Genomic DNA, 16,326 nt, shown 5'->3' with positions numbered 1-16,326 from the left:
GCTGCCTCATGATATGTTGAATCAGTTGCAACAATGGCTGGAATTCTGCAGTCGACTAGATGATGATAACACTCACCTAAAGCGTCAAATCTTAGAGCTGCAGGCGCGTAAAGATCGGCTCGTGGCATACGAGAATACGTGCGGAGAGATGGTTGCCACACAGAACCAACTGATCGTATCTCTAAGCGCGAGGATCGCTACCAGCGAAAGGCCGCCCAAATTGATCCCTGATCCAGTCAAAGATTCAGAAATTCCTATCATTTCCCTTGACGAGCCTACGTCGGAGTCAAATATCCCACCGACTACGAACGATGCGAATCCACTGACGCTACATTCAGCTTTCGCATAAAGATCATAACATTCATCTGCAATCATCGATGGAAGATACGGAGCACATCTGGTACGTACATCAGCCAACAACATTCAATGACCGAATCTCCTAGAGGGTGCTGATACGTATGTAGGCCCAAGGCTCGACTATCCAGTCGTGGTGCATACGAATCTCGGGTAGACAGGGATACCGGTACTTAGACGAGCAGCGACGTCGGGCGTACTTGAGCGGGTTTAATGGGCGAACATGAAGATTGAAGTCTGCTGCGGAATGCCATCGTTAGTCTCAGAAGACCGCAGTATAAAGGAAAGAAGAGAAAAGAAAGTTTGTCTGTCTTATTACTGCGGTGAATTGTTGAACAGTAAGCATATACTGGGATGCGGCGTGCAAGCAGGAGCCTTCTATGACTGCGCACGGAAATAGTAAATTCTCCGAGTCGTAGAGTTTTCATAGAACCTAACATGAATACAAATCTGCATCAATGGACCGAATATACGTAATGTATGACAATTTCCGTTTCATATGTCTACGCAAGGGTCGGACCAACTACACTGCATATCCACGTGGACCACATATAAGTGGCCCATCTCTATTACATCCACTTGTCGGCGCTCAGATTACGTAATAATCCACTACACTTTGACCTGAAAGTGGATGTAATGGAGTGGATTTAGGTGGATTTAGATACAGTGAGATATTCCCTGACCGTGTACAGTTCACAGTACGTATTTTTGTATATAATCGCCTATTAAATCGAGGTACCTGGACCCAAGTTAGCCGAGGTCGATCACCCCTACAGATAATCTTCTAACAACATTATACGAGAAACTACCCTCGGTTTTTCAACCCCTTCGAGAAGAACAGCCGTGTGCCAAACTCACTACCAGCCCACGCAGCAGCTATTGTTGGTGACGAGTACCAAGCGTGGCAGACAGATCGTGACGCCAGCGACGGCAACGTTCGTGATCCAATTGGTTACTGGATCACTAAGCAAAGCAGGTATCCTCGGTTATCCAGGATGGCCTTGGACTTCCTGACGATTCAGCCGATGTCAGCGGAGTGTGAGAGGTTATTTTCAGCTGCTGGCAAAATGGTCTCGGGGTTGCGTACGAACCTGGATGCTGAGATCATCGCCATATGTCAGGTCTTACGCTCTTGGTACCGTGCTGGACTTATCAAGGATCTGGATCCATTGCTTAAATCACACCTTGAAAGTAAGCATGATGCCGGTTGTGGGACTCTAAGCGACGGCGAGCTGGCGCTTGCTGAGACAAAATGGCTATTGGAGGGCGAGGATAGCGTCAGCGAGGTTGACGATACATCACAGCAGCAACAGGCTGAAGAGTTAGTGTCAACCTCTGAAAGTGAGGCTGAATAGGCACCCACGAGGTTGGAATAGCCTCAAAATTCCACTTATAAATCCACTTATAAATCCACGTGTGTACATCCATTCCACTCCGGTCGAATATGTGTTACATCCACTATGTAATTGCCTAAAAAATCGTACATCCACTCTACTTGGTCCAAAGTGGAGTGGATGTAGTGGTTCCGACCCTTGTGTCTACGCGTGACCTTGGCCTACCCTTCAGCGACGATAAATGTTATGATTATTTGATTTAATAGACTTTATAAATTCCTCTGTACAGTGACTTGTTCTCTGAAACAGAACTCCAATCTCACCTCATCGTGCAATTTAGTTTCTCCACCTAAAACAATGGGTAACAGAAGTATTAAATACTAGCTTCAGTAAATATAACGCCTAGCAATGGCATGGTTCATTGATACCCGCTCCTATAAGTCATCCTAGACTTGAGAAGTGGCGGGTCGAATTCATGGAACACAATCGAGATCAGAATGCGCCAATTCCCGATGATCGGATGTGCCAAAGCCGGCATTCAGTGTTTGCCTTCGGATAAGCCATTCTATCGCGAAAGGTGAACCGTTGATGTGGGATTCCTCATCCGCCTCTTCTAACAAAGCAATCGAGATCGAACTACTGAGGGTTGGTACAGCGAAATTTACCTTAAAACAGAGATCTGTATTGATATTCTCATACGTAATCCTCAGGAACTGGGCCCCTACTCGGAATGCCGCTTCTCTCTCGCACAGCTGCCTGATGAATCCTTTGTATTCTGGCGTGTGAGCTCTCAACCGGCAGATAATGCGACCAGCGCATTGATAAGCGCCCCTCAAGAAGTACGGTGGATGGAGTTCATCTAGTTCGAAGAGGAAAAGCTCAGCCCGCAGATGGCGGCACAGTCTACGGAGGCTTGATGATCGTGTCGCCGTATCGTGGGCCGTCTGTCGTACGCGTTCTACCATACTTACCTCATCGAGCAAAGGTTCTTCTCCCATGAAGTCGACGTCAAACCGAAAAAGCTTTGTGTCGCTATCCGCTCTCTGATGACTCAGAAGATGGCTCCACGTGACTTTTGAACCGGTTTGCTTCCAAAGAGCTCTTGAAAGTCTAGGAAGGAACTTTTCAGATAAAATGCCCGATGGCCCATTATCATCGTCTGAAGCAGAACCGGTGCCAAGTGAAACCACAACACTAGGTTCCGCCATATCTGGACTCAACAATGTTGCTTCACGAATAGCAATGCACACTGGATTGTTAACTGCAAGCCCACCATCTTGAAAAACTCCGAGGTCGCCGATACGCGCTGGCTTGAAATAGCTGTACATGATTTAGCCATGACTTGCGAACAAGATACCATATCCACGTACTACGGTGCTGCTGTTGCACATCGCAACCTGCAGAGGTTTAGCTTTGTTAGCCTTGAGGCGGTCTCGATTCCACTTACACCTGCCACCATTTACTTTGAGATTGCCCGTCATTCAATTTGAGATGACGATAATCTAGTCGCTGTTAGCAAAAGATAGTAGTAAGTGGCACTCCCAACGGCACGCACCAGAATCCTGGGCTTGCCCTGTGGCGCTGTTATAGTTTGTGGCGAGGAATACGCTGCCATCACGTGCTCTGGTCAATGTTACACCTACATGGGCCCCCATAGCGGTGGCTGGGGATATATCGGTTGTACTTCGGTTTTGGCCATATGTTTCAATCAACAACTTCTCCAGTCCCTCAGCAGTATACTTGCTATCAGCTAGCAATGTGCAGATCAGTTGGAATAGCCATGCCACATTGGACAAAAGTGGAAGACGGTTTAGTAAACGTGTAAACCGCGAGGAACGCTGGATGAATGATTGTTGGGCAAACTGCTTGAGATGAGACATGCAGTCGTCTACGTTCCATCCCAGAATGTCCAGACAGATGACGCTCAATGCACCTACACATCCGTTAGTCTTGCAAACACGGATCGTCAGTACGCAAACATCACCCGAACTGGTCCCGACCTTGACGTCGAAACTGCGTTGTACATTATAATACGGTATACCGATCTCGTCTTGGATCGCCTTGAGGAAGCCAATTGGGGCGGACCCACGTATGCCCCCACCATCAATACTCAAGACCCGGAGTCGGCTGGTATCAGGAAACAGACGTATCGAAATTCCTGGGGTGGGCTGACCGCAGATATGACATGATTGTGGTGCATACTCCCACGGGTCAGAGCTGCTTTTAGGACTGAACGTTCTAATACAATTTTGACAAACAAGATGTCCACATGGGAAGCCGTACTGCGGCCGCCGCCCAATGCAGCTAAGACAGGTGTCGTTCGACACGATGCTTCGTAATATACCAAAATTTCGGGCGAGTTGCTGCCGATGCCAGTCACGCATCGAGCCCAAAGCTTGGGACTGCGCGAACTGAGTGAACATGCTGCACGATATCAATCTTACGGTTTCTGAAGGTGATATGAGCATCTTAAAGCTTGATTTGAGTTCAGAGCTGGCTTGATAGCAAGCGTTTTCGTAGAGTTCACGAAAAACCTGGTGACAGTCGAAGGCTAAATTCGGTTAACACGAGTAAATAAAGCGTTCTGGTAGCTTACGGTGCATCCCAGGTGAGTAATGGTCAAGGAGGAGACTGGAGGCGATCAACGGGACAGCCACCTGCCGGAACGTCTTGAGTAATTCAAACTTTCCTAGAAAATTTCTGATATGGTCACTCAAGTCTGGTGCTATTCCTCGATGGAGCCGAGAAACCTTCACGAAGCTGAAAGGTTCCGCAGTTACGCTCAACGCTACGCTAGCAGCATACTGTAAGAAGTGAGCAAGATGGTATACCGAGAAGATGGAGTCAGATCGTCGTCGAGCCTGTCTACTGGTCTCTAATGCCTTTGATAACTCCGAACTGAGCACTTGCCATCGCCGCGTCTGTCCGCCGCTTCGCCGTCTACTTTTACCAGACATCCTGGGAACTCCTACGAGAGTGATGCCACTGAAACTCGGATCAAGACTTCTAGACCGGTGTTCTGCTACAAACCTCTGAAGATCGCTTTCGTGTCTCTGTCTCCATTCTTGCCTTACTACAAGCAGGATATGTGGCCGCACTGGGCTAGTTGATGGTGGTCCACTCTGGAGCCAGAAACGCAATCGTTTCAACGACTCACCAAATCCTCCTAAATCATCGACGAATATGCATACAACGTCAGCAGATGGAAGTAGAGTTCTACGTAAGAGATTTTCATAGTCGAGTCCATCTTCAGGAACTTGTTGCTTCGTGTCAGTATAGACTTTTACAGCGTGGCAAGCACTGGCGCTCAACAACGGCAACTTGACCTGTGATCCAGACGCATCTGTATCGGCGATCACGATACGCTTACGGCGATTCTCTTTCAACGAAGAGACAAGTAAATGAACTTCCCCTCCTGCCCTTGCCCGGATCCTGCCCGTCTGAAAACTTAGCTTCTTGAAGGCCGCCTGTTTCGATTGATTTCCGATTAACACCAGTAGGCCAGCGCTCTCGGCGTCGGGATTTTCGAATTCCTTCAGTAAACGTTGAGGTCGGTCTGTGACCTCTAAGCCCTTCTCTATGCCCAGGCTCCAGGGTTTAAGCCAGCATGTATGATGGCAGCGACTCATTCTTGGTGGTTCATCAAGTGCTTTGTGAAAATGTCTAGGCCATGTTTAAGTATTTACAGACTTGGTGCTACGCTTTGCCCAAAAGTCCCCTATCAGCCGTAGCCATTGCCTTGATATTTGTCAAAATAAGGCCTTTGAGTGCCACTTTCCATATTCAATCAGGCTTCATTTCAGGACATAAACGATATCAAAGCGCTTGTAATTAGAGATATATCCTGGCTTCCCGCATCCGAAACTCGACAAAGACTTAAAAGTACAAAATATATCACTAGGAACTCTGAAAATGATACACTGTGAGGCGTTTCCTATGCAGAATGGCATTGGCTTAGCAGTGGTGAATTTGTCGTCGAAACGAAGTCCTTTCGACAGTCTTCGGCCTACCACGGCTTGTCTATTACGATACATCACATGAGATATCATCACCTCCGATGCAATTGCTGACACGATTAACTATCCACTAGCTGACAGTTCTTATATCCCTCATAGAAACAATGCTTATAAGTTCATGGTTAGACATGAACTATTGGCGTTCTCACATTTGGTTTGGTGATACCAAAAGTTTAACTTACTTGAACGTCCCGCATCAATTCTCATGAGAATCTCGTAAGTCGTCCTCGAAAAACACCGTACACGCTTTGTCTTCATTCTACTGTACATACAATGTCTCTGAGGAATCTTCAGCAATATAGAGCGGGGTTCTCGTCTCCTTCGACTGTACTACACCTCTCCCATATCAACTTGGTGGAGTACAGTGTTTCGTGTCTACATACTATATCTAGCTTTAAGCGGCCTAATTCAGCCTGGGGATCCACGAGCCCGGGTCCGCGGAAGAAAGTTCAGAGAAGGGACAAGGCGCGCTGGAGATTTTTCTTGGCTGAGTGGTATACGTACTTAATGAAACTGGGCGCTGAATGCGGTACGGGAGCATAAGCAAAAGTAATATTAGGAGATGACCAGGCTGGCGATCAATTCAACTCAATCACACCGCAAAAGATCAACCAGTGAGCCGTGCAAGCGTGCACGTCCCGTAAAACACACCGTGCCACTCTGGACTCCGCTTTTCCTGCAGCCCTATCTAATTCCCGACCTTGGAGTCTCTATTTCGCCCTTCAGCGCTTAGCTGCTTACCTCGTCGTACCATTAATGGCGCCGCTTTCTCTAAAAGCAGGCAGGTAAGGTGCGCTGGGTGCGAATCTTTCACTCTCACATCCCAACTCCTGCTTTAGTGTCCACTCTGCCCCAGCTGCCATGTCTTGGCGGTGTTGCTGTCTCGCCTCGTCTTCTCTAAATAATGGTGATCATGGCCAGATGTAATCGAGGCCCTGGCGCGGACACAAAACCATCCATGAAACACGACAAAAGTTCCTACCCCACTTCGTCAACTTTTTATCACAAGGGGTCCTAACCGGATTGCTATTGGCTTAAGTTGAACATCGAGCTTGGTCTTCCCCACCCTGCTGCCCCCTAGTGTCACTTTTTGTTTTTCTTTTTTCTTGCTTTCCCGTTCGGCGACGCGAAGATTTCCCATAAAATGAAAGGCGACGCTGCTGGCGAGATCATAATTAAAGTTAACATGCCCTATAAACTGTTAGAGCTCCTCAGGTTTCTAATCACCCTTTGAGCTTTACATTTTTACTTTTATAGTTTATGCTTCGTTCTTGGTGGGCCCGTAGCATTCGGCCGTCCCCCTATTATTGCTCAGGATGTCATACGTGACAACCCTTCCCCGCAAGCCCAACGCAACAGGATCCGAAAGCCATGTGGGCAGTACAGCCTGCGAAAACTCTCCGAAGTTAATCACGGGCAACTTTAACTTGGTAGATCTTTCTCTCGTCCTTGACTCCATACATACCTGACAAGGGTATTTTAGATTCGAGCAGCCTCCTTAGGCCTTATTTGCATGACTGATGATCTTATCAATCGATGTGCTCCGCTATCTGGTACAGAAATTCTCGAAACCTTAGATCAAATGGAGCTTCTTCTAGGCTTAATTCGGTACGAGGTGAGAAGTTGGCTTTGCGGAACCGAGGATGTGAAAACACTTCTTGAAATAGATATGGCAGAAATTGACGCTGCTGTTATTCAGATTCTATGCCAGTTCTGATAGGAGTCCTTGACGAGGTGGCTCGGGCCTGCAAGTGCATTACTATATGAAACTCGAGGATTGTGGGTGAGCTTGATGCCATCATGCTCGTCTGAATCAACGGACTTTCAGATGGGTGGAATGTATCTTAACGAGCCAAGGAGTGCTACAGTACTATTGTGCCAAACGAATAGAATCTACTGTGAGCATCAAGCTAGGGACTACGGTCTCAGATATAGACCTGAGGTATACATGCATGCTCTCTAGATCACCCAGCTGTCAACCCCAAGAAATCATACACGCAGATGACTAGGGACACGGGAGAATTCGGATATGGCTGGGGCGTAATATAAGCCCCTGTCTGGCTACTCTCTAAGAGAACTCCATCACCGGTACACGAGCTAAACGACAGCCGAGAGCAATTGTTGATCCCACCACAACCGATTCCAAGACTCAATACTCTGAAGACAACCAAAGCATCCTCTTTCCGTCTTTTACAACCCATACACCCTCGGCATTTATATCCCAGCAGAGTGGCGAGCACCGTGTGAAGGTGCGCCAGTCGATTGATTATAATTGGCAGGTGGTAGAGCAAGGAGATCCAGGTTCAAAAGTCCAATGTTGTCGGTAGACAGGAGAAAGCTTATCATCAGTGAGATCCTGAACATTTGAGCCTTAGAGATGTCATTTTATTTGAATTTCCATTTTTTAGCAGAGTGCGCCATCTGGAGTGAACCGCTACTTCCCCAGTGACTCTTATGATTAATTATGACAGTCCTGTGATGGGAAGCTCATGACATCTTCACGTCATACTGAGATATTTAAAACTCCAATGTCCCTTAATCAACCTAATAGTAAAGAGGGGATAAAAGGCCGCTTTTCCACATCTTTAGGGACTTGAGACCTCTGTATGAGTTCCTTACAGAATCATCCTCGTTAATTCGCCTACGTACAGTAGGAGCCAGCCAGCGGCAAAGTTGACATCGTCTATCTGTAAGCCATCTAAAGCAGTGACCTGCTACATTTATTGATTCTAAGTCAAAAGAAGTCTTGTGGGCGTATGCTAGTACGATGGCTACATTCCGGAGACCTGCCATGTCCCGCGACGAGCCTAGCAGTAACCAGTTAGCAGGTCTGCGTTCTCATGAGGATCACCATTTACAGAACTTAATATTAAAGATCGAGATATCCCAACTACGAATGGAACTTGTCAATTTAAAATACATTCTTCTGGCACATAAGAAGTGCTGCGATTCTCCACGAGCCTGCACGCACTCCCTCTACTTGGGTAGGGCCTAGAGATCGGCCCCCCGTGCTTTCGTTACTACCTTCGGTATCCGTGCCTCAAGCACGGGGGGTGCACTGACAGGGAAAAGGGGCTGCTGACAGGGAAAAAATTTAGGTACCTCAATTTGGCTGCAAAACCCGCCAAATTTTTGTAGCTTCTTTATATGCATGTCCCCGTTTCCTACACCTATGATGCCTACAATTATTTATCTACCGCAACACCACAGCCTCTATTGACATCACCACCTCAACAACAAATATTAAATCAATCACAACTATTACAATAGTACTTCAATTAATAAAAAAAATATGACATCTGAAAGCCCAGAGCTTGCTCCATCAGCACAACAAATATATATCAATCCTGAGACTGGTTTACCACGAATTTCCCGCTTCACGGACTATAATATTGAAGAACGCACCATCGCAGCAAAGGCATTATATCTAGAGGGCTTTTATCCCTCTATGAGAGCCGCTGCACAAGCATGGAAAGTCAACTATAAGAGACTTCGCACTAGGATCAACGGCCATCATCCTGTAAGAGATAACGGCGGCAACAGGACGTTATTCAGCAAGGAAGAAGAGAAAGCTATACTCGCCTGGTGTTGGAGGAGAGTAACACAGGGGCATCACATACAACAACGCACACTTCGTCAGTATGCGAATTCCCTGCTTAAGGCTACACATCGTGAGCCTCATGCCTCAAGATTCTGGGCTCGCCGCTTCCTCAGGCGGTATCGTGAAGTCTTTCATAGGAGAAAGAGCCGTACTCTCGCTGCAAATCGCAAAGCTATGGCAGACCGAGCCAATGTCGAAGAGTGGTTTGCAAAATGGACAGAATTTTTCGAGGGAAAAGACATCAACTTCGATAATGTCTGGAATTTCGACGAGACCGGCTTTATAATAGGATATCTAATGAACGGTATTATGATATGGACTTTCCTCGATATCGACTCCCCTCTGTTAACTGATGCACATACGACTATTAGTATGACTATCGTGGAGTCAATATCTGCAACAGGAGGAATCATAGCCCCGTTTGTCATCATGCCCGGCGTACAGATTCCCTCCCGTTGGGTGGATAATGACCTAGACGAGCAGGCTACGATAGTCACAACACCAAAAGGCTATATCGACAATATCACGGCACAGGACTTCTTTGACCACTTTGAGAGACTTACCCGGCCTCAAAATACATCAGATCTTCGAGTTATTCTTTATGATGGATGTGAAAGTCATTTCACCAAAGAGCTTTATCAGAAAGCTCTAGATGCAAATATTATCTTATATCCCTTCCCTTCTCATCTGACACATATACTTCAGCCGTTAGATGTTGGATTATTCAGTACATATAAGCATTGGCATCAGGAAGCCTTACTCAGGGAAATCGCTGACGGTGCTACGGACTTCAATAAAGCTGACTTTATGTTTCATTTACAGGAGATTCGCCGCAAAGCTACTAAGAAAAGTACTATCATCTCATCGTGGGCGAAATCCGGCATCTATCCTCTTGATCCCTCCGTTGTTATCAACAAAATGGTCAACCCTCTTTCATCCCTATCTTTAGAGGTTGCTGAACGTGATCTTCCCGGCTATATCACACCAGGGTTATCCCAACCACAGCAGTGACTTTCGCGATGATTCAAATGAAGAAGAAGTTGGCGAATCATCACGAGATATACATCAAAATACTCATCGCAACGAGGGGATTCCAATGATGCCCTCCACGCCTCCAACGGTTATCTGGAACAATGTCAAAACACCTCAGCTTAATCTACGGCAAATCAAGCAATACGAAGGTTATGTGGCCCTTCGTATTGAATCTTCAATATCCTCAGGCGTGCCTCTGACCCCAAGTGTGTTACATGTTAACGAAAAAGTGCGAAAAGCACACACAACCCTTGCCTTGAACGGTATCACAGCTACTCAGGAGATGCGCCGTTTGAAGGAGAAGAACCTACGACGTTCAGAACGGGACGAAGGAACTATTATCATAGCAAATTACGGGCCAATTACAGTTTATGATGCCAGACTTCGTGTCGCAAAGGATCAACATAATAGACGGGCAAATCAGGATGCAGAGCTTCGCCGTTATTATGCCAAGGAGGTCAGAGACGAGGCTGTATATCTACGGCGGTGGCTTTTCTCTGTAAGGAAGCTACTACGGTCATCTTTGAAGGAATATCATCCTATTGAACAACATAGGAGTCAACCTTCATACTCACAGGAAGTGAGGCCATTCACAGTCAGTGAATTCTTCATCAAGACTCAATCCGAGCTTTGTATCAAGTCTACAGAGCTTCTAGCTACAAGATATTGTGCTCACCGTGAGATGCACGCAAAGATGAAAGAATCCAAGCTATTGGCCAAGCAAGCAAGAGATGCACAGCAAGAACATATACCTAAGATCTTCCCTTTTTACTGGAATCCTCCATTCCTTCTTCCTTTTGACTATAATATTAATATAGTCAAAGATGCAGTCGATTTGATAGCCTCACCTTCGAGAAAACAGCGTGGAAAGCAGAAAGCGTTGTCTGTTGATGATGATGAATTGGATACCGGTATCGATGGAAGTGAAGATGATGAAGAGATTGAAGAAGAAGAAGAAGATGATGATGATGATATATCAGTTAAAGATACTATTGAAGTTAGGTAGGATGTCTTAGTTGTTGCGAAAAAGAATGAATAACATACCTGATTTTGATGATATATTATGGTGTTGTGGTTGTGATGCATTTGTCCCGTAGATGCAGATGGAGGGGCTAGTCCGGTCTGAATTATGTTACTAACCGAGGGAAAGTCGGTACCTTCATTTGGCGGGTTTTGCAGCCAAATTGAGGTACCCCAATTTTCCCTGTCAGCAGACCCTTTTCCCTGTCAGTGCACCCCCCGTGCTTGGGCACGGAGCTTGCGGAGTGATACCACAAGCTAAGGGGGGCCGGTCTCTAGGCCCTACCCAAGTAGTGCTATAAAGCCAATCGGACCATCACACGCGGAGCGCTCCGAAACATGCCAATATAACGATACAGCGAGCGGACTAGAGAGATAGGGGGATCGTGAGACCAGAGCATACTTTTAGGGCGACTATAAACACAGAACGATTCCCGTGCTTATGTCGGCACGAGTATTCCGTGAGAATAAGAACCTCAGACATATACACGCCAAAATAAATAGACAAAAAAATAATGGTATCAACACTATTCGATTCCCCATCCTCAAATTTATTCTCCTTGTGGTACTTTAATTGCATGCTGCGCTGGGGGAATAGCCTCGAGCTGCGATTGCTTACTGAGTCCACAAGCGTAGCGCTGGGCCTCTGCGGCGAGGTAGTCATGGATGAGCGAGCAGTCGCAATCGGTATGTTGTAAAAGCTTCATCTTGAGCTCCTGGACCTCACGAGTCAGGTTGGCTACGCAGTTGGACAGGTCGTGATTGGTTTGTTCCAGCTCTTGCACCTGTAACTGGACTCTTAGCCTATGTTCTCGATTCTTAGCTCGGTATTTGCCGGCTGCAATACGATTCCTTTCTTTTGCATGTTGGCTATGGTTCTTGTCTTGTTGGTCCGAGTGCTCATTACCATGGTCGCCGTGGGTACCGCAAGGTCTGTTTGAACAGCAAGTACCTCCTCCTCCTCCTCCTCCTCCTCCTCCCGTCGCTGTATTGGCTTTGGTGTCTTGAGAGGAATTTCGTCTCCAAAGTTTGCGAGTTGAATTTTTGTTTAAGCAACGCTTCCTCTTTTGACGCTCCTCCCTTTTAGCAGTTAAGGGCGGAGACGGGAGGCCTAACTGGTGGGATGTTTGGGAATACCGCGTCTGAAAGGCTGAGGGTGTAGCCGTGAAGGTGGCGGCAGGGTATGGATGACTCCAGTGATCCAGGGAACTGGCTAGGGAGGTAGGCAGGGAATCATTGAACATGAATTTATTCTGCCTGTAAACGCTCACCAAATTGCCTTTTTCCCCCGACTGAGGAAAGGCTCGCTGGTCCATTGAACACCATTGCTCCCAAAAAGGATTGGAGGAAATGGGTAGTGTATTGAAAGCGTCGACACCCAGCTTACTTCTTATAAAATCGACTGCCATAGATCCTCCTTCACCCATCATGTAGTTGCCTGGTTGTTGATTAGACATGATAGATCGCAGCGGTGGAATGAGGAGCTACGAGAATCATACCCTACCTTTTTAATGCTTTTTGTTTTTAAGGACTCTGAATGATCATTGACGAGATTTGTTTATAGTAGCGTCTTCGTTGATTTGGGGTCCAATTTCAAGGAAGCTGGACAATATATAGTGCCTGGTGTCGGTGGCAGACGAGCCGCAATTGAGCTGGGGGCGTGAAATCGTCTGTTCGCTAACCTATGGAGAAATCAAAGGTAGGTGACGTCACCAGCAGTAAATCTTGGCAGATGGCCCGTTGTGGAGCCCCTCTTTGATGATGCCCTCATCGCTTACGTCATAGGCCGGCTTGCATTGTGCAAGATCTCGCTACCGGAATAATAGTGAATCCGAGGGCACGATTCGCGGATTAAACTAGCAGTGACTGCCTTTGCCGCCCCTCCTGAAATGCCATTGATGGTGTCAGCGAAGGTAGTGAAGGAGCTGGGGCGAATTCTTGGAGAGCGACCTACAACAGCCTTTTTGGCCTTGCCTTCAACTTTCTCAAACCAGCGATGTGCCATCTTGACGATGAAGGGGACACCTTGGCCTTGTTGTGCGAAGTGGCGGTATCAGCGAGGTGACATCTCCTACGATCCATAACCTCCATCTCTGCCATGAAAGCATTCCGGTACCATTGAAATGGGGCACAGCGCGTCGTAGGTGCGTTGGGTAGCCCGCTAATCGCAGCAGGCGTGACAATCGCCAGCGCCCAACCCCAGATTTGAGGACAAAGAACGGGCCGCTTGGTCGGGGGCTAAACTTCCCAGCCATTTAGCCCCGAAAGTATTCGGCATTCTGAGTGTGGAAAATTTCTTACATAGACTATACGTAGATGGAATCTATGCCCGTTCCGTTAGCAGCGGCCAGCCGAAATACCGCTATAATTCATGAAATTCGGTAGCGCCTGTGGATCCCATTAGTGTCTCGCTAGCCCTATTAGGAAGGTAATTCAATGAGGCTCTTCCCCGCACATATCAAACCGGTGATCCAAAAATATGCAGCCCTGGATTCAATTTAATCGCGCACCACTTTTTGCATCGCAATTGAAGTCATTATAATACATACTATATATCAAAATGACTGGTGAATCGAGCTCTGTCCGGCGGTATACTTCTGGGGCCGGGCGACCGGCCAAAGCCGCAAAACCTGGGCCGAAAATAAAGTCAATCCAGGATCGGGTCTATAAGGTCAAAAAGCCGGTTAGGCGGAAAGAAGAGTCTCACCCAAGGGCTCGCCGGCTTGCCGTTGTAATGTTTCTCTATCATCACCGCATTTTCGATCCTGACCATCACAAATCAATTGAGGGATACAGAAGACCTACGCAGAAGGAAGCTGCTGCTTACTTTCAAGTTAAACAGCAAACAATTAGTGATTGGTATAGGCATGATATTATCTCAATTGAACAGGAAAAACGAGCTTATTCCCCCGTGTGGCCGCAGCTCGAGAAGCAATTGTTTGAAGACTTCATCCAGCTGAGACTTCAACAGCGCGCTGTATCAACTGCATGGTTTAGAAAACGGGCAAAAGATATATTCACATCATCAGTATCATCCGAAGAACAAGCTGTACTATTTACATTCTCCAATGGCTGGTGGGCAGGCTTCAGGAGGCGATATAATATCATCAAGCGCAGAGTCACAAAACGGGCTACTCAACAACCTGAAGCTTATCGCGAGATATGTGGATCTTTCTGTAAATTCATCAAGCGCGTACAACACGATCAACAATTATCATCATTGAAACAGCAATTATCACCCAAAATGGATATTGAAAACATCCTTGATACGCCCCGAAGACGCTTTAAACAACGGTATACTTTAAATGTTGATGAGACGCCTATAGCCTTTGAAATTGACTCTGGAGATACCTGGGATTTACAAGGCTCCAAAACTATATCGGTAAAGACTGTACGCAGTGGGTGGGAAAAGCGGCAGGCAACGGCGATTTTGTATATCTTTGGGGATGGCGTTTGCCGGCTTGAACCTACGATTATATTTAAAGGTTCCCCAAGCGATAAAAGCAGGATATTTAAAGATGAGGGTAATCAGTACGCTCCGGGGATCAGGGTGATATATAATGAACACGCATATAATAACGAAGACCTGATGGAATCGTGGTTGAAAGAAGATATCCCGACCGTCAAATCAGCAACTGAGGACTTCCTTTTGGTGATGGATGCCGCCTCTTTCCACCTTACGGACCGGATCAAGGTCGAAGTCAGGAGACAGCTGTTGACTTCAGCTCTTATCCCGGCCGGCTGTACGAGCTTATTACAGCCGTTAGATACGACAATAAATAGACTATTTAAACAGTTTTATCGTGAGGAAATGGATATATATGAGTTAGAAGAAGAACGGAAAGGAAAGACCTATTGGACGATCAGCGAAAGAAGAATCATGACAACGTGGATTGTCCACAGAGCTTGGGAGAGGATAAAAAAAGAACGGGATATAATAAGAGACTCGTTCCTTCGAGCAGGAATAACTACAAGGCCAGACGGAAGTCAAGATCATCTTATTTCCATCAAAGGAATTGAAAATATCGACTTTTCAGGCTGGGAGAGAGCTGGGGATACATCTATCAAGTCAGAAGAGCTTGTGGACCGGCTGTGTGACGAAGAGGAGCTTTCCTTCGGTCCCGACGAGGAATATGGCGAAGATACCCTCATTTTCACACTCAGACGATTGAAAGTCTCTCAATTACGGCAAATGGCTTCTTTGAACAACATTTCCTCGTTAGGGAAGAAGTCCGACCTTATTGAACGTCTGAGAAGTCATCTAACTACTATAGAAAAAGTTGGGGACTCAATTACAGTCCAAATCGAGGATCCTGACGTTGTATTCGCAGTAGAAGATAGTCATAGTTAGTCCTGACCGTCAAATTGATCATCAACCCAGAAAAAAGCCTCCCCTTCCTGCCACTCGCGATAACGGCCGAGTCTTTGATCGAATTTATTCCACCTTTTCCCCCTGCGTTCAGGCTTACAAAAACACCATTTTCCCATCTTCAGGACATCGTCAACTAATTGACAACTTCGTATTCTAACCCAACCGTAGTAGATATCGTTTTTCGTCAGGGAAATCCCTTGAGGTTGACCGGGCGAAGAGGGGAGTCAATAAACAAGGCGGTAGGTCTGTCCGATCTCGAAGCATTCGTCGTCATCGAAATCTTCGGTTACATCTGTGAAATTCATCAGGGTCGCCAAAAATTGCCGTTCTTTCGCATACATATACATATGATATCAATAAATGCATTCCTAAAATTAGAAGTCATTGCGACCGTTAGAAGTCGAGATATCGGCGAGTTACCAAGGAGGGGAAGGACAGTGGAGGTTGGGTTCGCAAATTGGTGGTAACCACATACAGTTAGAAACTGCGGGCCCATTCCTTAGCTTAGACCCACAGGCGCTACCGAATTTCATGAGTTATAGCGGTAGTATTAAAAGCTTTGAAATATACCATTTCAACACTTGATACTTGAAAAAA

The 16,326-nt window shown here is 46.5% G+C and overlaps 3 protein-coding genes across 3 annotated transcripts; 1 reads left to right on the top strand and 2 right to left on the bottom strand.

The window, feature by feature from the left end:
• Positions 1-2,161: 2,161 nt before the first annotated feature.
• Positions 2,162-5,317, bottom strand: FOBCDRAFT_242017 (acyl transferase/acyl hydrolase/lysophospholipase; the record flags this gene model as incomplete). The annotated part of the gene is made up of 6 exons (XM_059610428.1): positions 2,162-3,008; positions 3,136-3,190; positions 3,301-3,621; positions 3,673-4,090; positions 4,133-4,239; positions 4,285-5,317. The coding sequence occupies 6 exons, from the start codon at positions 5,315-5,317 to the stop codon at positions 2,162-2,164; spliced, it is 2,781 nt and encodes a 926-aa protein (XP_059465437.1).
• A 6,591-nt stretch (positions 5,318-11,908) lies between these two features.
• Positions 11,909-12,998, bottom strand: FOBCDRAFT_186618 (uncharacterized protein; the record flags this gene model as incomplete). Its single annotated transcript, XM_059608631.1, has 2 exons — positions 12,862-12,998; positions 11,909-12,795 (listed from the first exon to the last, which is right to left on the bottom strand). Exon 2 carries the CDS (start codon positions 12,785-12,787, stop codon positions 11,909-11,911), a length of 879 nt encoding a protein of 292 aa, XP_059465436.1. The 5' UTR covers positions 12,788-12,795; positions 12,862-12,998.
• Positions 12,999-13,917: 919 nt separating this feature from the next.
• Positions 13,918-15,708, top strand: FOBCDRAFT_186614 (uncharacterized protein; the record flags this gene model as incomplete). Its single annotated transcript, XM_059608630.1, has 2 exons — positions 13,918-14,759; positions 14,865-15,708. 2 exons carry the CDS (start codon positions 13,918-13,920, stop codon positions 15,706-15,708), a joined length of 1,686 nt encoding a protein of 561 aa, XP_059465435.1.
• Positions 15,709-16,326: the final 618 nt, after the last annotated feature.

The sequence above is a fragment of the Fusarium oxysporum genome, chromosome VII, assembly GCF_013085055.1.
Source record: "Fusarium oxysporum Fo47 chromosome VII, complete sequence".
Taxonomy (NCBI): domain Eukaryota; kingdom Fungi; phylum Ascomycota; class Sordariomycetes; order Hypocreales; family Nectriaceae; genus Fusarium; species Fusarium oxysporum.
The sequence above is the reverse complement of the archived record's forward strand: the minus strand, read 5'-3'. Positions and strand labels throughout refer to the sequence as shown.